The sequence below is a fragment of the Colobus angolensis genome, unplaced genomic scaffold (assembly GCF_000951035.1).
Source record: "Colobus angolensis palliatus isolate OR3802 unplaced genomic scaffold, Cang.pa_1.0 Scaffold60, whole genome shotgun sequence".
NCBI lineage: Eukaryota > Metazoa > Chordata > Mammalia > Primates > Cercopithecidae > Colobus > Colobus angolensis.
Window position 1 is genome coordinate 737,349 of NW_012119599.1, and position 24,071 is coordinate 761,419.

Consider the following 24,071-nt stretch of genomic DNA (forward strand, 5'->3'; position numbering starts at 1 on the left):
TGATGAAACCCTGTCTCTACTAAAAATACAAAAATTAGCTGGGTGTGGTGGCAGGCGCCTGTCATCCCAGATACTCGGGAGGCTGAGGCAGGAGAGTCATTTGAACCTGGGAGGCAGAGGTTGCAGTGAGCTGAGATCATGCCACTGCACTCCAGCCTGGGCGACAGGGTGAGACTCCATCTCAAAAAAAAAAAAAAAACAAAAAAAAGAAATCGTTTTTCCAACATCCTGTGTTCCAGATCATCATGCAGTCCTAAATATATTTGTATTATTTAAGGACTCTAGGCCTGCAGAAACTGACTCAGTGCATTCAAAGCTCTTATAAATATTGCCATCGTCCACACACCATATCCAACTCTTGAGGTCTCAGCATATGCAGTCTTTGTCATGGTACAGCCCTGGTGTCATCAAGTCCTAATGGGTTCTCAGCACGGACGTCACTGACCCAGCATCACAGATGATGGTCCCAGTTCCTGTGGTGGCAAGAGAACCCCAAATGACTCCATTCCGACAGGAGTTTAACTCTATCCTGAGACTCATTCTGGGAGTTATAGAGAAGATTCTGAAATTCTGGAAAGCCTATGAGTGATTCAAGGCCAACACTGGGAAATGGTTCCTGTATGCAAAGACCATTTGCCCTGCTGAAGCTCTTCTTGCAGGGCCAACACCGTTCTCCAAGCTTGCCTCCGCGATTACACCATGCAGCCAAGACAGTGCCTGCAATGAGGAGGTGTGGAACTGGAAAGCCTGGAGCAGGCTGGTACCAGAAGGGCTCCCATAGGCTGGAGGAACATTCTTCACTCCAGAATAGAAAGCGATCCTGGAATCGTTTGGAATCACTGGAGATATATTAGAGCGCACATACACGTTTCCAGTGGGAAACGGGGACTTGAGCTGATTTCTCCATGGATGAGGATTTTAAAAGATAAAATAGGCAGGGCACAGTGGCTCACACCTGTAATCCCAACGCTTTGGGGGGCTGAGGTGGGAGGGTCACTTGAGCCCAGGAGTTCAAGACCAGCCTGGGCAACATAGTGAGACCCCATCTGTAAAAAAAAAAAAAAATTATCTGGATGTGGTATCGTACGTCTGTGGTTCTAGCTACTCTGGAGGCTGAGGCAGGAGGACTGCTTGAGCCCAGGAGTTGAAGGCTGCAGGGAGCTATTATTGTGCTATTGTGCTCCAGCCTGGGGTACAGGGAGATCCTGTCTCTACAAAATAAAATAAAGACAATAACAAGTCATACTTCTGCCTAGTATGGTACAATGAACCTGAGTACAACTGATAACACTTCTTTTTGAGACTGAGTCTCGCTTGGTTGCCCAGGCTGGAGTGCAGTGGCATGATCTCAGCTCACAACAACCTCCGCCTCCTGGGTTCAAGTGATTCTCCTGCCTCAGCCTCCGGAGTAGCTGGGATTATAGGTGTGCGCCACCACACCCGGCTAAGTTTTGTATTTTTAGTAGAGATGGGGTTTTGCTATGTTGGCCAGCGTGGTCTCGAACTCCTGACCTCAAGTGATCCGCCTGCCTTGGCCTCCCAAAGTGCTGGGATTACAGGCGTGAGCCACATGCCTGGTCCACACTACTAAGATTTTATCACACTACTTAGGGATTGCCTGGATTCCAGGTCTACAGAAAAGAGAAAGTGGGGTATGGGGGGTGAGCAGACCTGGAGGGAGTGATAGTGACCTTAGGGGTGGGGGTGAGGAGAGGCATTTTCTCTTGGAAAGTTGGAGCTGGGGAAAGAAGGGGAACCAAAGGGGCCTCAGAAAAAGGAAGATCAGGGCTAGAAGGGGGAACAGGTGTCTCTAGGGAGTTGGACAGGAGTTTTGGGGAAGACTAAAAGGAGGTGCTTACCATAGAGTATTGGGGCTGGGTCAGAGCTTTGGAGGGGACTTTTGAGGCATCCCTTGTTGCAGTGGGGAAAGGTGGGGTGCGAGGCGTGTTCAGGCCCTGGGGGACAGCTGGGGTGATGTTGGGGCTACAAGCTGGAACTAGGGGCAGAGCTTTCGAGGGAAGCTTTGAGGTATCCGTTGTTGGAGTAGGAAAATTTTGGATGTGGGGTGTGTTCAGGGTCTGGAGGACAGACGGGGTGATGGCAGGGCTACAAGCTGAAACTAGGGACAGAGCTTTGGGGGGGACCTTTGAGGTGTCCCTTGTTGGGGTGAGAAAAGGGGTGTGGGTATGTTCAGGGTCTAGGGGATAGATGGGGTGATGGTGGGGCTACAAACTGGAACTTGGGGCGGAGCTCTGAGGAGGGGCGGGCCTGGGGGGGGGCTGATACACATACGGGTAGTACCTTTTGGAGGATATCGTGCTGGGGGTGAGGGGACAGGACCAGGTGGGAGATTGGGTGGAAAGGGCAGAGTTCTCAAGAAGAGACCTAGGAGGGGCAGAGGCCATGTCTCTTACTCTCTGGCGCCCCCTGCAGGCTGCGGGCTGAACTACCACAAGCGCTGTGCCTTCAGCATCCCCAACAACTGCAGTGGGGCCCGCAAACGGCGCCTGTCATCCACGTCTCTGGCCAGCGGCCACTCGGTGCGCCTCGGCACCTCCGAGTCCCTGCCCTGCACGGCTGATGAGCTGGTGAGGAGATGGGGCATGGGACGGATTGGTAGCTAGGGGGGTGACGGGGCCCGGGCATGGGGCCAACGCACTGATGTGTCCCTTTCGTTCTTGCCGACGACAGAGCCGTAGCACCACTGAACTCCTGCCTCGCCGTCCCCCGTCATCCTCTTCCTCCTCTTCTGCCTCATCCTACACGGGCCGCCCCATTGAGTTGGACAAGATGCTGCTCTCCAAGGTCAAGGTGCCGCACACCTTCCTCATCCACAGCTATACACGGCCCACCGTTTGCCAAGCTTGCAAGAAACTCCTCAAGGGCCTCTTCCGGCAGGGCCTGCAATGCAAAGGTTAGCTGGGCCCATCGGGGAGGACAGACAGGGTCAGAGCTTCCTCCCTGTCCCAACCTGGTCTTGTGGCAGGACACAAGGATCTCAGCACAGGTATTCTGAGCCTTGGGAGCCCAGGGCCTCAGAAGGGGAGGGCCCTGAATCCTAGCGTTCTGGGACTTTTGGAATTCTAGAATCCTAGAACCTCGGTTTTGTGTGTGTGCATGTTGTTTTTTTTGGAGACAGAGTGTCACTCTATCACCCAGGCTGGAGTGTAGTGGCGCAATCATGGCTCACTGCAGCCTCAACCTCCTGGGTTCAAGTGATCCTCCTGCCTCAGCCTCCTGAGTAGCTAGGACTACAGGTGGTGCCACCACACCCAGCTAATTTTTAAATCATTTGTAGAGATAAGGTATCACTCTATTGTCCAGGCTGGTCTTGAACTCCTGGGCTTAAGCAATCCTCCTACCTCGGCCTCCCAAAGTGCTGGGATTACAGGTGTGAGCCACCATGCCCAGCTGAACCTCAGTCTTTAGAACTTTGGAATCCTAGATTCATAAAGCATTCAGCATGGAATTCTAAAACTGTAGAACCTGAGAATTCTAGAATCAGAACCATAGCATTCAAAAATTCCAAATGATAGAATTCAGCTAAAATAACAACAGAACTTTAGATTACACATCTTAGATCTCCCAAGTTATAGATTCTCAGAACATGAGAATTTTGGAACCATGGGATTTGAAGGTAATAGGAACATAGGCACATCAAATTTGAGAGTCTTAGATGTCTAGAATCATATAAACTTGAAACCATCGTAACCTAGAATCCTGGAAATTCTAGACTCCTGGAACTTTGAACGATCAAATTCTAGAATCCAGCCAGGCATGGTGGTTCATGCATGTAATCTCAGCACTTTGGGAGGCCAAGGTAGGTGGATCACCTAAGGCTAGGAGTTGAAGACCAGCCTGGGCAACATGGCGAAACCCTGTTTCTACAAAAAAAATTAAAAACTAGCCAGGCGTGGCAGCGTGCATCTGTGGTCCCAGCTACTTGGGACTCTGAGGAGGGAGGATTAATTGAGCCCAGGAGGTTGAGGCTGCAGTGAGCCGTGATTGTGTCACTGCATTCCAGCCTGGGTGACAAAGCAAGAACTTGTCTCAAAAAAAGAAAAAAAAATTCTAGAACCTCAGAAGTCTAGATCCATATAAACTTAGAAGCATCCAATTCAAGAATTTATTGGAACAATCAAATTCTAGAGCTAAAGCAGCATGGAAACATCAAATTCTAGAATCTTGCATGTATAGAATCCTAGAACCTTGGAATCTGCAGATTCTGGAGGCAGAGAAGCCTAGAATTGTAGAACTCTAGAACTGTCAAATTTTAGAGTTAAGATATATAACACCCTAAAATCTTGGACATTAAAGAGTCTTAGAAGTGTCAAATCATAGATGTCTAGAGTTCTAGAAACTTGGACATCAAACTCTGAAGCCTTAGAAATATGGCATCAGGGCCGGGCGCGGTGGCTCAAGCCTGTAATCCCAGCACTTTGGGAGGCCGAGACGGGCAGATCACGGGGTCAGGAGATGGAGATCATCCTGGCTAACACGGTGAAACCCCGTCTCTACTAAAAATACAAAAAACTAGCTGGGCGAGGTGGTGGCGCCTGCAGTCCCAGCTACCCGGGAGGCTGAGGCAGGAGAATGGCGTGAACCCGGGAGGCGGAGCTTGCAGTGAGCTGAGATCCGGCCACAGCACTCCAGCCTGGGTGACAGAGTGAGACTCCGTCTCAAAAAAAAAAAAAAGAAAAGAAATACAGCATCAGGCCGGGGGCAGTGGCTCACACCTGTAATCCCAGCACTTTGGGAGGCTTAGGTGGGTGGATTGCCTGAGCCTAGGAGTTCAAGACCAGCTTGTGCAACATGGAAAGACCCCATCTCTACAAAAAATACAAAAAATTAGCCGGGCATGGTAGTGCGTGCCTGTAGTTTCAGCTACTCAGGAGGCTGAGGTGGGAAGACTGCTTGAGCCTGGGAGGCAGAGGTTGCAGTGAGCCAAGACTGCGCCACTGTACACTCTAGTCTGGGAGAGACTAGAGACAGAGCGAGATTATTTCTCAAAAAAAAAAAAAAAAAAAAAAAAAAAAAAAAAGAAATACAGAATCATAGAACCTTCATAAAATAGGTTTTTAGTAAACTCTAGAATCTTTGATGTATAGTGTCCCTAGAACCATGGAAACACTGAACTCTGCAGCAATGGTTCTCGTCCAGGGGCAGTTTCGCTCCTAGGGGCTGTTTCACAAGGGCTGGAGATAGTTGTGTTTGGTACACTGGGATAGTGCCACTGGCGTCCAGTAGGTAGAAGTCAGAGATGCAGCCAAGCATCCTGCAGTGCACAGAGCAAGTGCCCTAAAACAAGGAGTTATCCTGGGCACTGTGCTAGTGTCACGGGTTGAGGAACCCAGCCCTGGGGTGTTCAGAGTCTAGAGTCACAGCACATTAGAACCAATCACACACACGCACACACAAGTCAGGCGCGGTGGCTCACACCTGTAATCCCAGCACTTTAGGAGGCCAAGGTGGGTGGATCAACTGAGGTCAGGAGTTCGAAACCAGCCTGACCAACATGGCAAAACCCCACCTCTACTAAAAACACACAAAAATTAGCTAGGCTTGGTGGTGGGCACCTGTAGTCCCACGCCCAGCTAATTTTTGTAGTTTTAGTAGAGATGAGATTTCACCATGTAGGGCAGGCTGGTCTCGAACTCCTGACCTCAAATTATCTGTTCTCCCCAGCCTCCCAAAGTACTGAGATTACAGGTGGGAGCCACCGCACCTGGCAGTCATCGGGATTTTGAGTCTAGCCCTCCCACTTAATCAAGACCCCCCGATAGTTAGGCAAACTGTGGCTGAAAGTGGGAAAATGACCAGGGCAGCGGCAGCCAGTGTTCTTACCCAGGCAGCAAGAGTAGACTCTTTTGAGCCTGGGGCTTAGGGTCAAGGTTCAAGCCTTCCAAGTAACCTCTCTTCCCCTTCTCACCTGTCCCCTTGTTCCCTGTCCTACCAGACTGCAAGTTTAACTGTCACAAACGCTGCGCCACCCGCGTCCCTAATGACTGCCTGGGGGAGGCCCTTATCAATGGAGGTGAGAGGCTGGGGGGACACTGGGGAGAAAGGGAAGGGGCAGGACTGGGTGGAGGCCCCTCTGACGCCTCCATCCCCACAGATGTGCCGATGGAGGAGGCCACCGATTTCAGCGAGGCTGACAAGAGCGCCCTCATGGATGAGTCGGAGGACTCCGGTGTCATCCCTGGCTCCCACTCGGAGAATGCGCTCCACGCCAGTGAGGAGGAGGAAGGCGAGGGAGGCAAGGCCCAGAGGTACGCACGGAACCCTCCAAGCAACCCTGGGGAAGACCCTCCTGCACAGTGAACCTCCATTTCTTTTTATCTACAGTGGGCTGACATCACCTTGTATTTGTAAATTTTCCCAGTTCCTGAGGCAAACCTTTTAAAGCACTACAACTTTTTAAAAGTAATTTTTTGTTTTGAGACAGGGTCTCGGTCTGTCACCCAGGCTGGTGCAGTGGTGCAGTCTTGACTCACTGCAGCCTCGACCACCTGGGCTCAAGCGATCCTGCTACCTTAGCCTCCCAAGTAGCTGGGACCACAGGCTCATCCACAACACCCAGCTAATTTTTGTATTTCTGTAGAGACAGGGTCTACCCTATGTTGCCCAGGCTAGTCTTGAACTCCTGACTTCTGAGCTCAAGTGATCCACCCGCCTCAGCCTCCCAAAGGGTCTTGCTTTGTTGCCCACTGGAGTGCAGTGGTGTGATTGTGACTCACTGTAACCTCAAACTCCTGGGCTCAGGTGATCCTCCTGCCTTGGCCTCCTGAGTATCTGGGACTACAGGGATGCAATGCTATCTGGCTTATTTTTTTTATTTTTTTTATTTTTTTTTTTTTAGACAAGAGTTTCGCTCTTGTTGCCCAGGCTGGAGTACAGTGACACAATTTCAGTTCGATGAAACCTCTGCCTCCTGGGTTCAAGCGATTCTTCTGCCTCAGCCTCCCGAGTAGCTGGGACTACAGGCGCCCACCCCCATGCCTGGCTAATTTTTTTTTGTATTTTTAGTAGAGACGGGGTTTTGCCATTTTGGTCAGGCTGGTCTCGAACTCCTGACCTCAGGTGATCCATCTGTCTTGGCCTCCCAAAGTGCTGGGATTACAGGCGTGAACCACCACACCCGACCTATATTCTTCTTCTATTTTTTTTTTTTTTTCTTAGAGATAGGGGTCTTGCTATGTTGCCCAGGGTGGTCTTGAACTTCTGGGCTCAAGCAATCCTCCCACCTCAGCCTCCCAAAGTGCTGGGATTACAGGTGTGCGCCGCCGTGCCCCCAGCCTACACATTTTGAAACTATATACAGAGTTCACACTTATTCAACTCCACTGGAATGTGAGCTCAGGTGCATGAGGGCAAGGATATTTTCTGCCCTCACAGGTGCCTAGGACAGGGCTGGCTCAGATCAGGCACTTCCTATCTAGGTGCGGCATGAATGTTTCTTGAGAAAGCTGGCGCAGCACAGTTCACACAGGTGCTGGAGGCTGAGAGTCAGCCCAGATCCCAGCTCTACCCCTTCACTTGCTAGGTGCTTCCCTGTGTGCCACGGTTTCCTCCTGGGGCGATGAGGTATCTACCCCACAGGGTGATAAATCTGGGGCAGGGGTAAGCGGGCACTCTCACAGGTGCACCAGAAAACATTTAATGGGCACCTGCTGTGTTCTGACTCCAAGCACACAGCTATGAACAAAAGAGGTAAAAGTCTGCCCTTGTGGAGCTGACGGTCTCAGTGGGGAGACAGCTCATAAATGCATCCACATAGCATTGGGTATTGGTGATGGCAATAAAAACAAGAGGAGATGGAGAATGGGGGACATGCTATCTTAGGGTCATTCAAGGAGACCTCACTGAGGAAGTGGCAGTTGAAGGGAGGGGAGGGAAGGAGCCTCGTGGGGCTCTGGGGGAAGAGGCTTCCAGGCAGAGGCAACAGCAGGTGCAAAGGCCCTTGGGTAGAGCCACCCGTGTTCCAGGGACAGCAAAGAGACCCATGTGGCTGCAGCAGGGAGGGTGAGGGGAAGAGGGTGGGACAGAAAGGGGATGGGTAAGCTAGTCACAGTAACGACAGTGTTTCCTGTGGTGCCTCCCAACCCAAGCAGCCTGAAGCCGCAGGTTCCCTTTCTCCCACGTCTTTCCTGGGAATGTCTAGTAACACAATCATATGCTGTCAGAGTTGGACCTTGAGGGATTGGGGGTGGCGGGTGTGGGGAGAGGTAGCCTATTTCACAGATGGGGAAACTGAGTCTCAGGCAAAGGGATGTGGTCAAGGCCACCCGGGTTCTTTTTTTTTTTTTTTTGAGACCGAGTCTCGCTCTGTCGCCCAAGCTGGAGTGCAGTGGCAGGATCTAGGCTCACTGCAACCTCCGCCTCCCGGGTTCAAGCAGTTCTCCTGTCTCGCCCTCCCGACTAGCTGGGACTTCAGGCGCCTGCCACCACACCCAGCTGATTTTTTTTATTTTTAGTAGAGATGGGGGTTTCACCATGTTAGCCAGGATGGTCTTGATCTGCTGACCTCGTGATCCGCCCGCCTCGGCCTCCCAAAGTGCTGGGATTACAGGCGTGAGCCACTGCACCCAGGGCCACCTGGGTTCTGATCTAGCACAGGGATCCAGAGATTGTTGGTTCCAGAGTTGAGCAAGTCACTTAATCTCTCAAATCTTGAACTCCTGACCTCAAGTGATCCCCCCACTTCTGCCTCCCAAAGTGTTGGGATTACAGGCATGAGCCACCATGCCCAGCAGGTCACTTAATCTCTCTAGACCTTCCTTACTGTACTAACAGCATCTGCACAGATGAGGGAGGTGAGGCCCAGAGAGGTTGAATCACTTACCCAGTGTCACACAGCTGGCTCCACAATCGCTGGACTAAATACCAATTAGCATTTACTGGAGGTCCTCTGTATGCCAGGCACTTTACTAAGCTCCGTAGAAAGGTTCCCACTCCTCATAGCATCCCGTTTGGGTGGAGAAACTGAGGCACAAAGAGGTTAGTTAATTTGCTAGGCAGCCTGACTTCAGAAAGGCCTATTTTAGAAGCCCTCTCAAGAATCTCCTTCTGGGCCAGCGTGGTGGCTCGCACCTGTAAGCACTTTAGGAGGCTGAGGCGGGTGGATCTCTTGAGGCCAGGAGTTCGAGACCAGCCTGGCCAACATGGCGAAACTTCATCACTACTAAAAATACAAAAATTAGCCAGGACTGGTGGCGTGCAGGTAATGGTCACCGTGATTGTCCCAACCACTCAGGAGTCTGAGGCACGAGGATCGCTTGAACCCAAGAGGCAGAGGTTACAGTGAGCTCAGATCGCACCACTGCATTCCAGCCTGGGTGACCGAGCGAGACTCTTAAAAACAAACAAAAGGCCGGGCACAGTGGCTCAAGCCTGTAATCCTAGCACTTTGGAAGGCCGAGATGGGCAGATCACGAGGTCAGGAGATCGAGACCATCCTGGCTAACACGGTGAAACCCTGTCTCTACTAAAAAATACAAAAAAACTAGCTGGGCGAGGTGGCGGGCGCCTGTAGTCCCAGCTACATGGGAGGCTGAGGCAGGAGAATGGCGTAGACCCGGGAGGCGGAGCTTGCAGTGAGCCGAGATCTGGCCACTGCACTCCAGCCTGGGCGACAGAGCAAGACTCCGTATCAAAAAAAAAACAAAAAACAAAAGACAACTCCTGGGTGTGTGTTGTGGGGGGGCGGGAATTGTCAAAATAAAAACCAACCAAACAAAAACAGTCCCCAACTCCCTAGTTTCCCAGAGATGCCCCCTGCGGCCCCAAGCAGCATGATCATTTTCTGCATGTGACTTCTCACCCCTTCCTCTTCCTCCGCAGCTCCCTAGGGTACATCCCCCTAATGAGGGTGGTGCAATCAGTGCGACACACGACGCGGAAATCCAGCACCACGCTGCGGGAGGGTTGGGTGGTTCATTACAGCAACAAGGACACGCTGGTGAGTGGCCGGGGCGGGGCCAGGTGCGGCGGAGTGAAGGTTGGAAGAGGGGCGTCTCAGCTTGAGTAGGCGGGGCTAGGTGGGTGGGTCTGAAGCTAGTCGCGGGCGAGCCAGTAGTGGGCTGGGCCGTGCTGGAGGCGGGGCTTGAATTAGAAGCGTGAGTTATAAGGGTGGGACTAGGGGCAAGAGTTAGGGAAGACACGGGGCTAAGGGCAAGGTTAGGGGCGGGGCTAGAGTTAGGGGAGGAGCTTGGCTGGAGGAAGAGGGCTAAGTGGAGGTGAGTCTGGGGTTAGGGCGTGGGGGCTGGGCTAGGGTTAAGGCTAGGGGCGGGGCTAGGGCTAGGGCGTGTGGGTGGGGTGGGACTACGGCGTGGGGGTAGGTGCTAGGGTTAGGGCGTGCACGTGGTGCTCCAGGCACCTGGAGCCCCAAGCAGTGCCACGGGACCGGGACTGGGCCCGGAAAGTCTGGCGGTTCACGTGACTCTTCAAACATCTTTGCAGAGAAAGCGGCACTATTGGCGCCTGGACTGCAAGTGCATCACGCTTTTCCAGAACAACACGACCAACAGATACTATAAGGTAAGCCTCCGGGCTTCCAGCTCCCCTGGACTTCCCGCTGTGCCCACAAACTTCCCCACACCTCCTCCTACCCCCAGGTACTCCAGACAGATCCTGAAAATCACACCCTCTGCCCACCCCCAGCCTCCTTGCTTCCAGCTCATCAGCAAGAGCTGCCCATCCGATTCTGGCCCCACCACTTTCCAGCGCGGGGGGCCCGGGCAGGTTCCCTACTTCTCAGTGCCTTACGCTTCTCACCTGTAAATATGCCTCAAATGCTAATACCTCAGGACTGGTGCTAGAATTCAAAGAGCCAATCCACTAAACCAATCGGCTTAGGGCGTGGTATATTAAGCTCCCAGTAATTCTAAGGCTGTTCTCACTATTCCTTTATTTTTTATTATTTATGTATTTTTTAAGATGGAGCCTCACTCTGTCGCCCGGCTGGAGTGCAGTAGCGTGATCTCGGCTCACTGCAACCTCCACTTCCCGGGTTCAAGCGATTCTCCTGCCTCAACCTCCCGAGTAGCTAGGACTACAGGTGAACGCCACCTCGCCCAGCTAATTTTTGTATTTTTAGTGGAGACGGGGTTTTACCATGTTGGCCAGGATGGTCTCGATCTCTTGACATCATGATCTGTCCCCTCTCGGCCTCCCAGAGTGCTGGGATTACAGGCGTGAGCCACCGCCCCCGGCCTCACTATTCCTTTATAATTAATGTATTGCATTATGTGTGTGTATTTGTCACCACCTCCTGTGCCCACACCGTGTCCCAGCCATTGTCTTCCACCCGGATGGTTGCAGCCTTCTCCTTGCAGGGTCCTTGCTTCTGACCTCAACCTCTGTCATTTCCCCCATAGTAGCCAGGGGAGTCTTTATTAAAAGCCTCGAAAACCCCCAGTGGCTCCTATTGTCTCAGAGTAATTAAACCTGGACTCCTGCTGTTACCTGCCCTGGAGTGTCTTCCTTGAACTTCCCATGGCTGGTTCCTTATCATCTTCCCATTTTGCTCAGACCACACCATCTAAAATACTGTCCTTGGCCAGGCATGGTGGCTCATGCCTGTAATCCCAGAGCTTTCAGAGGCCGAGGTGGGAGGATCACTTGAGATCACAAGTTCGAAATCAGTCTGGCCAACATGGTGAAACCCCGTCTCTACTAAAGATACAAAAATTAGCTGGGCGTGGTGGCGGGTGCCTATAACCCCAGCTACTTCGGAGACTGAGGCAGGAGAATCACTTGAACCTGGGAGGCGGATGTTGCAGTGAGCTGAGATCGTGCCACTGCATTCCGGCCTGGGCCACAGAGCAAGACTCCATCTCAAAAAAAAATAAAATAAAATGCTGTCCTCACCATCCCCCCACCCATGTGTCCATGTCGTTGCCTGATTTTATGGGCTACCTAAGTCATTCATTCTTTCCTCCCTCCTTCCTCCCTCCCTCCTTCCTTTGTCCTTCCTCCCTTCTTCCTCCTTTGACACGTTTCCCACCCCATGATCCCTGTGCCTTCTGTCCCGCCCGGGTCCCCTCAGCCTCCTTCCTGGTTCTCTGTCTCCATCTCATTGTATTCCATCTGCCCTCCGCACACAAGCAGATGATGCTCACAAACCTTCAGTGGCTTCCTAGGGCCCTTGGACAAAGCCCAGGCTCTTCCTTGTGGCCTGCGAAGCCCTGTGTGGCCTCATTTCCTCCATTTATTATCAAACATTTATTTATTTTTGAGATGAAGTCTCGCTCTGTCACCCAGGCTCCAGTGCAGTGGCGCGTTCTTGGCTCGCTGCAACCTCCGCCTCCCGGGTTCAAGTGATTCTCCTGCCTCAGTCTCCTGAGTAGCCAGGATTATAGGCATGCCACCATGCCTGGGCAATTTTTGTGTTTTTAGTAGAGATGGGCTTTCACCATGTTGGTCAGGCTGGTCTCAAACTCCTGACTTCGTGATCCGCCTGCCTCAGCCTCCCAAAGTGTTGTGATTACAGGTGTGAGCCACCGCACCCGGCCCATTTATTTATTTTGAGGCAAGATCTTGCTTGTTTCCCAGGTGCAATGGCATGATCATGGCTCACTGTAACCTCTGCCTCCCTGGCTCAAATAATTGTTCCACCTCCCCAGTAGCTGGGATTACAGGTGCGTGCCACCACACCTGGCTAATTTTTGTATTTTTTGTAGAGATGAGGGTCTCATCATGTTGCCCTGGCTGGTCTCAATCTCCTGGGCTCCAGCGATCTGCCTGCCTTGGCCTCCCAAAGTGCTGGGATTACAGGCTTATGGCACCATGCCTGACTGATTTTTAAATTTTTTGTAGAGCTGGGGTCTCACTGTGTGGCCCAGGCTCGTCTTGAACTCCTGGGCCATCTGCCCTCCTCGGCCTCCCAAAGTGCTGGGAGTACAGGCATGAGCCACCACGTCTGGCCGTCAAATGTTTATCAAGCTTTTACTGTGTCCAGGCACCGCCCATGTGATAGGAATACAGCTTAGCTTTTGAGCACAGCCTTTCCTCAGGGCCTTTGCACATGCTGTTCCCCTACTCTTTGCCAGCTAACTTCTTACGTTTCTGGTCTCTGCTTCAATATCACTTCTGCCAGTAATTAGTATTATTATTATTTTTGAGATGGAGTCTCACTCTGTCACCTAGGCAAAAGTGGCGCGATCTTGGCTCATTGCAATGTCTGCCTCCCAGGTTCAAGCAATTCTCCTGCCCCAGCCTCCTGATGAGCTGGGATTACAGGCACACACCACCATGCCTGGCTAATTTTTGTATTTTCAGTAGAGACAGGATTTTGCCATGTTGGCCAGGCTGGTCTCGAACTCTTGACCTCAAGTGATCTGCCCGCCTCGGCCTCCCAAGTGTTAGGATTACAGGCGTGAGCCACCGCCCCTGGCTTCTGCCAGTAATTACAAAAGAACAGTGAGAACAGACTTAGAATTACTGGGAACTTGTCTAACCACTCTGCAAACCAGGCCCATCCCCATCAACATGGATCCTGTGTATCATTCTGGGTAAGCAGTAGAATTCCAGGGTCTGCCTGGTACCCTCACCTGTGCTGGTTCCGCATCCTGCAGGAAATTCCGCTGTCAGAAATCCTCACGGTGGAGACCGCCCAGAACTTCAGCCTTGTGCCGCCGGGCACCAACCCACACTGCTTTGAGATCGTGACTGCCAATGCCACCTACTTTGTGGGCGAGATGCCTGGCGGGGCTCCAGGTGGGCCAAGTGGGCAGGGGGCTGAGGCCGCCCGGGGCTGGGAGACAGCCATCCGCCAGGCCCTGATGCCCGTCATCCTTCAGGACGCACCCAGCGCCCCAGGCCACGCACCCCACAGTAAGTCCTCCCACCCCGGTCCTTGAAAGAATAGGTCTAGATGGGTGGGGCAGGATTCTGGGGAATGGAAAGGCCAAAGAGGGCCCTTGGGCATTGGTGGGGTTGAGAACATGGCTTCTGGATTCAGCAGGCCTGGGTTCAGACTCTGTTAATCATGCCTGTTAATCCCAGCACTTTGGGAAGCCAAGGAAGGAGGATCACTTGAGGCCAGGAGTTCAAGACCAGCCTGGGCAACATAACGAGATTGCATCGCTACAAAAAATAAAAACAATTAGCCAGGTGTGGTGGTGCACACCTGTAGTTCCAGGTACTTGGGAGGCTGAGGCAGGAGAATTGCTTGAGCCTGGGAGGTTGAGTGGCTGTAGTGAGTCATGATCACACCACTGCACTCCAGTCTGGGTGACAGAGCAAGACTCTGTCTCCAAAAAAGAAAAAACAAACAAAAAACACAAAAATCCACAACAAATCTCTGTTAAGCTCCTGGCCTGATATATGGGCTTGGGCATGTCACTTCCCCTCCATGAGCCTTGTCCCAGGTGCTGATAAGTCCTCATGCACTTACTGAGTACCTCCTCTACGCGGGACAGTGCTGGGGACCCAGTGATCAGGACAGCCCAAGACCTGCCCTCATGGGGCTCAGAGTCCAGCAGGGCAGAATACCTATCTTCAGAGAGTGACAGTCCAGGGTGGGCAGGGTTGGGACAAGGGAGCCAGGAAGCTGGAGGGGCCCAGAGGGGTACCTGACCCAATCTGGGTGTATAGGAGGGCTTCCTGGAGGAGGTGACATCTGGACTGAGACCTGGAGGTCGAGGCAGGGTGAGATGTGGGAAAGAAAATGGGATCTCATTTTAGGCAGAGGCAAAAAGTGATGAGAGAGTACCAGGTTCCCACCCTCTGGAGCTTATAATCCAGTGTGGGTTACAGACATTGATCATTAACCATACAAGCAACGAGTGTGATTCAGAACATTTGCGAGAGTGATCCAGCTTGGTCCTAGGACTGACATTTGTGCTGACACTTGAGGATGAGGAGGATTTAGCTCAGTCTAGGATGAAGGAAAGAGTATTCCTGGCAGGGGAAGCAGCATATGGCGAGACCAGAAGGTAGAAGAGAGCTTGCTGTATTTGAGGCCCGGCACGGAGGCCAGTGTGTCAGGAATAGCATGTGGGGGGTTGAAGTCAGAGGTAGATGAGGGTCTAAGCCATGCCTTTTAGACCATTTAAGGAGCTCAGGCTTCTTCCTGAGGGCACTGGGGAGCCATGGCAGAGTTGTGAGCAGAGGAAGGATAGGGTCAGCCTTGTGCCTCAGTAAGATCCCTGTGGCTTCTCTGTGGGAGGTGAATAGGAGGGGCACGACTGGGGCAAGGGGACCAGGGAAGGGGCTGTGGGGTGAGGACCCAGAGTTGGAGGGCGAGCAGGGGCCTAGACTGGTGGAAGAGAGAGACATTCAAGTGGCAGAAGGATCCGGATATAGAAATGTCTGGCTCTGGTTGGGTTTGTAGGGGGACAAATTCAAGGGAAGACTCAGGAGTCAGTCTGGGCTTTCCCTCCAAGACTCAGTTTCCTTCTCTGTATATTGGGGTCAGTCTGCCTCCCCCGGTGCTGAGATCCTAGGGTAAAATGCTCAGCAAAATCATCCGTAACGTCACTCCTTTAGCCACTCAGTACATCTCATTTACTCCTCCTGGTGGCCCTATGAGGGAGGTCCTTTTATTATTCCCATTTTCTAGATGAGGAAACCAAGGTTCAGAGTGGACAAGTCACCAGCCTGAAGTTGCATGTTGTATCGAACATTGGATTCAAATCTGGGTGGCCTGACTCCCAAGTCTGCCTTTGCAGGTATAGGTGGAGATAATCCTGAGCCTGGAGTCCCCTCACCTCTCTCTCCCCCCTCTCCCCAGGACAAGCTTCTCTGAGCATCTCTGTGTCCAACAGTCAGATCCAAGAGAATGTGGTGAGACTCCTGCCCACACATGATGCCCTCCCTTCCCACAAACCCTCCCCAGCTCTCTCATCTCCTTGACTCCCCCTCCCCCATTTCCATTTGCACCCCTGACCTGCCCTGTCTTCACCCTGCAGGACATCGCCACTGTCTATCAGATCTTCCCTGATGAAGTGCTGGGCTCAGGGCAGTTTGGAGTGGTCTATGGAGGTGAGGACACTTTAGAGCTAACCCAGAGGGGGCCTGGGGCTGGGAGAAGCAGCTGTAGCTCCAACCCTTCCTTTCTGATTGGTCACATGCTCACCTCCTATGTTGATTGGCTTAGAAAGTTAGATCCTGGGTGGACTGGTTGTAGGTTCTCCTTTTCTCATTGGGAAAAATCAATGGACTTTCCTCCTGTTGTTAATAGGAAGCATAGATTTGGCACTCTGGTCACAGAGGTAGATTTTGATTGGATAGGGAAAGTAGATTCTGCATTCTGATTAGCCACAGAGCTAGAACCTAGATTCTGATTGGATAGCAGGATAGATTCTGCATTCTTATTGGCCACAGAACTAGATCCTAGATTCTGATTGGATAGGAGGATAGATTCTGCACTCTGGCCACAGAGCTAGATCCTAGATTCTGATTGACTATGGGGGCAGATTCTGCATTCTGATTGGCCACAGGCTAAATCCTGGATTCTGATTGAATTCAAGAGGTGGTAAATTTTACACTTTGATTTGTCACAGAGCTTGATCCTAGAGCTGGATAGGACAGGGAGGGTAAATTCTACACTCTTGGAAGTGTAGAATTTGGGTGGAGATAATCCTGAACCTGGAGTCCCCTCACTTTTGTCTCTCTCCTGTCTCCAGGACTCTTATGGGCCAAACAAAACTAGATGCTAGATCCTGACTGGTTATAAATCCAGTTTCCCATATTATACATTCTCTTCTTTGGAGCTTTGTTTTTTGCTTTCCTTCTTTCTGCCTTTACTCCCAAAGTGCACCTCTGCTGGCCTTTTCACATATTTCCTGGGGCCTCCAACTCTGCCCAACTCTGACTGTCTCTATGATGGGGGGCCAGCAGAGGTGGAGATGCTCCTGCCAAACTGGGTGGTCTTGCTCTCTCAACCCCCATCTGTCTGACTCCCTGCCCAGGAAAGCACCGGAAGACAGGCCGGGACGTGGCAGTTAAGGTCATTGACAAACTGCGCTTCCCCACCAAGCAGGAGAGCCAGCTCCGGAACGAAGTGGCCATTCTGCAGGTAAGCACCAGGCCGCCTTCCCTTTCTGCTGCTTCCTTTCACAGGCCAGCTGACCCAGTGTGTAGGGGTGGTGAGGGAAGGCTTCCTGGAGGAAGGCATATGCATGTTGAGACTGAAGGGGAGGAGAAGGTGTTCTTAGCAGAGGGACCAGCCTGTACAAAGGCCTGGTGAGAGGGAGCATGAGGTTTTCTAGAAAGGAGGTACTGGAAGATGAGGCCAGGGAGGAGGGTGAAGTCAGACCCTTTGGACTTTGAGGGTACTGGGGAGCCACAGAAGGCTTTTGAGCAAGGGAGGGGCAGGATCAGGTGCGTACTTTAGGAAAATCCCTCGGGCTGCCATCTGGAGGGTGGGTGGAAAGGGAAGTGACTGTAGCCAGGAGGCTGAGTGGGGACCTGGGTGGGAGAGAGGGGTTAGGCCAGGATAGGACTGGGGAATGTGAGAGGGGTATGGATTTAAAAGATACAGACATGCAGAGCTCTCCCCATTTCTCCAAGCTTCCGCTCCTCCCTCCTGCAACTGGGCCTCCACCAGAATTTCAGGATGTAAAGATCCTTCTGAGCCGGGCATAGTGGCTCATGCCTGTTAATCCCAGCACTTTGGGAGGCCGAGGTGGGAGGATCATTTGAGGCCAGAAGTTTGACACCAGCCTGGCCAACATGGTGAAACCCCATCTCTATATTTAAATAGAAAGAAAAAAATGATCCTTCTGGGCACCTGGCAGGTGGGGTGGAGGTGGGCCTGTTCTGTCTTGGCCTGTGGGAAGCCGCCTTCCCTCCCCGAGTGCCAACACCCCAGGGACATCCTTCTCCTTGTTTGTCATCCTCCTGCTCCTGTACCTGACCCTTTGGGGTCTGAGTTAGTGGGCGACCAGGGCCCTGACCCCACTCCCCACCCTGCAGAGCCTGCGGCACCCTGGGATCGTGAACCTGGAGTGCATGTTCGAGACGCCTGAGAAAGTGTTTGTGGTGATGGAGAAGCTACATGGGGACATGTTGGAGATGATCCTGTCCAGTGAGAAGGGCCGGCTGCCTGAGCGCCTCACCAAGTTCCTCATCACCCAGGTGCGCCCATCCTGCCCGCTGCCACTCACCCCTCCCCATCAGGTGTCAGCTTGGAGAGACCCTGTATGCCTAGGGGGTCAGGAAGACACTGGCGGGAGTCACAATAGCAGATAATAGGAACCATAATCAGGCTGAGGGCGGTGGCTCACGCCTCCCAGCACTTTGGGAGGCCGAGGTGGGCAGATCACGAGGTCAGGAAATCGAGACCATCCTGGCTAACATGGTGAAACCCCATCTCTACTAAAAATACAAAAAATTAGCTGGGCGTGGTGGCGGGCATCTGTAGTCCCAGCTACTCAGGAGGCTGAGGCAGGAGGATGGCATGAACCCGGGAGGTGGAGCTTGCAGTGAGCCGAGATCGCGCCACTGCACTCCAGCCTGGGCGACAGAGCGAGACTCTGTTTCAAGAAAATAAATAAATTAAATAAAAACCATAATCGTACAGGAGTAATAATAACCATAATATAAAAAATAAGCCAGGCACGGTAGCACGTGCCTGTGGTCCCAGCTACTCAGGAGGCTGTGGCAGGAGAATCACTTGATCCCAGGAGTTCTGCACTGATCAGTTGTTCTCATTAAGTTCAGCATCCATGCGGTGACCTCCCGGGAGCGGGGGACCACCAGGTTGCAAAGCAGCCCAGGTTGGAAGCAGAGCAGGTCAAAGCTCTTGTGCTGAGCAGTAGTGGGATCACATCTGTGAAGAGGCACTGCACTCCAGACTGGGTAACACAGCGAGACCTGCCTCTAAAAAGAAAGAAAAAAGAAAGATAATAGAGTGACAATAACAATTAAAAATAATAAAGAGTAGTCCGGGCGCGGTGGCTCACGCCTGTAATCCCAACACTTTGGGAGGCTGAGGCAGGCGGATCACCTGAGGTCAGGAGTTTGAGATCAGCCTGGCCAACATGGTGAAACCCCGTTTCTACTAAAAATACAAAAATTAGCTGGGCGTTATGGCAGGCACCTGTAATCCCAGCTTGGGAGGCTGAGGCAGGAGAATCGCTTGAACCCGGGAGGCGGAGGTTGCAATGAGCCAAGATCGTGCCACTGCACTGCAACCTGGGGGACAAGAGTGAGACTTCGTCTCAATAATAATAATAATAAAGAGTAATAATAATAGAAAAATAATAGACTAGTAGTAATGATAGCTACTTTTACTATAAAAAAAAAATAAATGATCAGTCAGGCTCCCTGGACCTGATTTGACTCATCTGGAAAAAAGGGGAGTCAGGCATGGTAGGGTACACCTCTAATCTCAGCTACTCAGGAGGCTAAGGCCAGAGGACTGCTTGAGACCAGGAGTTTGAGATAGCCTGGGCAACATAGCAAGAGCCCATCTCAAAAACAGGCTGGCTCATGCCCGTAATCCCAGCACTTTGGGAGGCCAAGGCAAGAGGATCACTTGAAGCCAGGAGTTGGAGACCAGCCTAGGCAACATAGTGAGATCCCATCTCTACAAAAAGAAAAAAATAAAAAGAAAACCTAGCTGGATGTGGTGCCTGGTAGCGCAAGTCTGTAGTCCTAGCTGCTTGGGAGGTGGGAGTGGTGGGGATCTCTTGAACCTAGGTGGTCAAGGCTGCAGTGAGCTGTGACCGTGCCACTGCACTCCAGCCTGGGTGACAGGGCGAGACCCTGTCTCAAAACCAAACAATAGAAAAAAGCGTCAAGGAGCCCTTTTTCTCTCATTCATTCATTCAGTTGGTCAACAAATACTCCCTAGTCCGTCCTCTGTGCTTGGTGCCTTGCTGGGCAGTGCTGAGGACACAGGGATGACCAATACAGCCCCAGCCTTAGGCAGTGATCGCTCAGGTGAGCAGGGCTAGGACAAGGGAGGCTGATAATGGTGATGATAAATAATGTGGTCACTGACATTTATTGAGCACTTACTATGTGCCAGACACTCTTCAAACTCATTTAATCTTCATAGTAACCTATGTAGTAGGTGCTATTATTATCACTCCCCTTTTATGGTTGAAGACACTGAGGGTCAGAGACATCAAATAACTTGTCCAGAGTCACGTAGCTGGTGGGATTTGAACCTAGGATCTTTGCTTTTAACTAGTGATGTCGAACTCATTTGTGTTACATTCAGACAGATTTTCCTTGTGTGCCTGTGCTTTTTGTTTGTTTTTTTTTGAGACAGGGTCTCGCTCCGTCACCCGAGCTTGCTACAGCCTCGACCTCCCAGGTTCAGGAGATTCTCCTGCCTCAGCCTGCTGAGTGGCTGAGACTACAGAGATCAGCCATCACGCCCAGCTAATTTTTATAAAGACAGGGTCTCGCTATGTTGCCCAGGCTAGTCTTCAACTCCTGGGCTCAAGTGATCCTCCCAACTCGGCCTTAGCCTCGCGAAGCGCTGGGATTACAGGCGTGAGCCACTGTGCGCAGCCTCTGTTCTGATTTCTTTTTTTGGGAGGGCACATTAGATTCTTATCACTTATGTTGTTCAATGGTTTTATCCCAGTATTTGTTTGCCTCTTTATTTTATATTTAGCTTGTATTTACCATAGGATTTTATTTTATTCTATTTTTACTTTTATTTTTTGAGACAGGGTCTTATTCTGTCATCCAGGCTGGAGTGCAGTGGTGTGATCGTAGCTCACTGCGGCCTCAAACCGCTGGGCTGAAGCGATTCTCCTATTTCAGTCTCCTGAGTTAGCTGGAACCCCAGGCATGAGCCACCATGTCCAGCTGATTTTTTTTTTGAATGTTTTTGTAGAGACAAGGTCTTGCCGTGTTGCCCAGGCTGGTCTTGAATGAACTCCTGGGCTCAAGTGATCCTCCCAGCTCAGTCTCCTGAGTTAGCTGGAACCACAGGCATGAGCCATCATACCTGGCAATTTTTTTTTTTAATGTTTTTGTAGAGACAGGGTCTTGCCATGTTGCCCAGGCGGGTCTCGAACTCCTGGGCTTGTGGTCCTCTTGCCACAGCCTCCCAAAGTGTCGAGTTACAGGCATGAGCCACTGCATCCAGCCTGCCATAGAGTTGAACTTTTACGATGTGAAATATCCCCTTTTGTGGTTTCTGTGTTTCACATCCTTCCTAGAAAGGCCTTTCCCTCCGGTTGGCGCCTTGCCGCCTTCTGAGACATCTCTGTGGGTCTCACAGTCATCGTTGCTGTTTCCTTTACCCTGGCCCAGCACCCTTATCGTCTCAGACAGTGTGCCTGTTCGTCAGGCTGGCTCATGGGGTGGGGACAGAAACCCCCTGATGTACCCTCATCCAGACTTTATTATTTATTTATTTTTGAGACAGAGTCTTGCTTTGTTGCCCAGGCTGAAAGGCAGTGGCACGATCTCGGCTCACTGCACCCTCCGCCTCCTGGGTTCAGGAGATTCTCCTACCTCAGCCTCCCGAGTAGCTGGGATTATAGGTGTGTGCCACCATACCTGGCTAATTTTTTGTAATTTTAGTAGAGATGGGGCTTCATCACATTGCCCAGGCCAGTCTCAAACTCCTGACCTCAAGTGATCTGCCCGCCTCAGCCTCCTAAAGTGCTGGGATCACAGGTGTGAGCCTCCGCGCTCGGCCACATCCCAACTTCAGGTGTGGAGAGGAATCGTGGTTCTCACAGGTGGCTGCTTTCAGCAGCTGAGGGGGTTTCTCTTTCTGGCCTTCATCTCTTCCTCTCTTTTTGCCTGCTTGCTCTTCTTTCTCTCTCTCTCTCTGCAGACTTCTGCTTTCTGGGCTTTTGCCTGCCCTACACCCAAGCCCTGTGCTAAACCCTTTACCTCATGAGCTTATTTAGGCCTCACCACCATCCTATGAGGTAGGTATTGTTATAACCCCCATTGTATAGATGAGGAAACTGAGGCTCAGGGAGATAGCTGTCTCCCTCGAGGTCACAGCCGAGTAGCTTTCCAGCCAAGATTTGAGTCTGGATCTATCTAGCTTCCAGTCTGGATCTATCTAGCTTCCAACCTGCCCTTTTTTTTTTGAGACGAAGTCTCACTCTGTCACCCAGGCTGGAGTGCAATAGGACAGTCTCGGCTCACTGCAATCTCTGCCTCCCAGGTTCAAACGATTCTCCTGCCTCAGCCACCTGAGTAGCTGGGACTACAGGCGCGTGCCAGCACACCCAGCTAATTTTTGTATTTTTAGTAGAGATGGGGTTTCACTGTATCGGCCAGGCTAGTCTTGAACTCCTGACCTTGTGGTCCGCCCACCTCAGCCTCCCAAAGTGCTGGGATTACAAGCATAAGCCACCGTCTCTGGCCAATGTTTTTTTTTTTTTTTTTTTGAGACAGAGTCTCGCTTTGTCACCCAGGCTGGAGTTCAGTGGCACTATCTCAGCTCACTGCAACCTCTGCCTCCTAGGTTCAAACAAATCTCCTGCCTCAGCCTCCCGAGTAGCTGGGAATACAGGCACACGCCATCATACCTGGCTAATTTTTGTATTTTTAGTAGAGATGGGGTTTCGCCATGTCAGTCAGGCTGGTCTTGAACTTTTGACTTCGTGATCTGCCCACCTCGGCCTCCCAAAGTGCTGGGATTACAGGCATAAGCCACCATGCCCGGCCTAACCTGCCCTCTTTGTTCACATGAACTGGGAGAAAATCAACTGACAAAATCTGGAAATGGGCCGGGCGAGGTGGCTCACACCTGTCATCCTAGAACTTTGGGAGGCCAAGGTGGGTGGATCACCTGAGGTCAGGAGTTTGAGACCAGCCTGGCCAACATGGTGAAATCCCATCTTTACTAATAATACAAAAATTAGCCAGGTGTGGTGGTGCCCACCTGTAATCCCAGCTACTCAGGAGGCTGAGTCACAAGAATCGCTTGAACCCGGGAGGTGGAATTTGCAGTGAGCTGAGGTCATGCCATTGCACTCCAGCCTGGGCAACAGAGTGAGACTCTGTCTCAAAAAAACAATCTGGAGATGACATACAACACATGCATCTTTCCAGCTTGGTCTCCCAGTCTGTAGAATGAGGAGTTTGGCCGGGCAGGGTGGATCATGCCTGTAATCTCAAGGTTTGGGTAGCTGAGGTGGGAGTATCATTTGAGGCCAGGAGTTTAAGACCAGCCTGGGCAACATAGCGAGATGCCATCTTTACAAAATTTTTTTTTTAAAAAAGAAAATCAGAATAAACACAAGTATTTAAATTCTGAGAGATAGATAATAATTGCAGTAGTAAAACACTGTGCTTCTGGTGTACTTGGCATTTTGTTTGAGAGAATCAAGAAATATTCTCACAGATAAATGGTTACACATGGTAATGGGTTTTTTTTTTTTCTTCCAATCAGCTCACCTTGTCATCGTAGGAACAGATACAGCAGGAGAAGCTTTATTTAAGAGACACACACAAATATATTTACCAACAGGCCATCACAAAAATAGTAACTAATAACAACAGTAACAGCTAACATGTAGTGGTTAGCTATCCTAAGCGCTTTACATGCATCTTTAGATATGCTTTAAACCTTATAGCAACCTGTGAGGTCGGTACTCTTTTTTTTTTTTTGAGATGGGGTCTCGCTCTGTTGCCCAGGCTGGAGTGCCGTGGTGGGATGTTGACTCACTGCAACCTCCGCCTCTGGGTTCAAGCAATTATCCCGCCTCAGCCTCCCAGGTAGCTGAGATTACAGGCTTGCGCCACCATGCCCGGCTTATTTTTGTATTTTTAGTAGAGATGGGGTTTCACCATGTCGGCCAAGCTAGTGGGTGGGTACTATTATCACCCCCATTTTACGGATGAGGAAACTGAGAGCCAGAGAGGTGAAGAGACTTGCCCAAGGCCATAAGTTCGTAAGCATTGAGCCAGGTTCTCTACCTGGGCAGGGCAGATTGGCTCCAGAATCTCTCTGACTCTTTTTTTTTGGAGACAGATTCTTGCTCTGTCGCCCAGGCTGGAGTGCAAAGGCGTGATCTTGGCTCACTGCAAACTCCACCTCCCAGATTCAAGTGATTCTCCTGCCTCAACCTCCTGAGTAGCTGGGACTAGAGGCGCCTGCCACCACGCCCAACTAATTTTTGTATTTTTTTTTT

General features: G+C 51.3%; 1 protein-coding gene across 1 annotated transcript in view; it reads left to right on the forward strand.

The window, feature by feature from the left end:
* Nucleotides 1–24,071, forward strand: part of PRKD2 (protein kinase D2) — a 50,890-nt gene that overhangs the window by 16,406 nt on the left and 10,413 nt on the right. Inside the window, exons 4-14 of the mRNA XM_011963144.1 lie at nucleotides 2,434–2,588; nucleotides 2,692–2,914; nucleotides 5,957–6,034; nucleotides 6,116–6,269; nucleotides 9,841–9,958; nucleotides 10,459–10,536; nucleotides 13,575–13,833; nucleotides 15,734–15,786; nucleotides 15,912–15,984; nucleotides 16,914–17,020; nucleotides 17,920–18,125. Of these exons, the coding sequence (XP_011818534.1) occupies nucleotides 2,434–2,588; nucleotides 2,692–2,914; nucleotides 5,957–6,034; nucleotides 6,116–6,269; nucleotides 9,841–9,958; nucleotides 10,459–10,536; nucleotides 13,575–13,833; nucleotides 15,734–15,786; nucleotides 15,912–15,984; nucleotides 16,914–17,020; nucleotides 17,920–18,125 (1,504 nt within the window). The remainder of the gene's footprint in view (nucleotides 1–2,433; nucleotides 2,589–2,691; nucleotides 2,915–5,956; nucleotides 6,035–6,115; nucleotides 6,270–9,840; nucleotides 9,959–10,458; nucleotides 10,537–13,574; nucleotides 13,834–15,733; nucleotides 15,787–15,911; nucleotides 15,985–16,913; nucleotides 17,021–17,919; nucleotides 18,126–24,071) is intronic.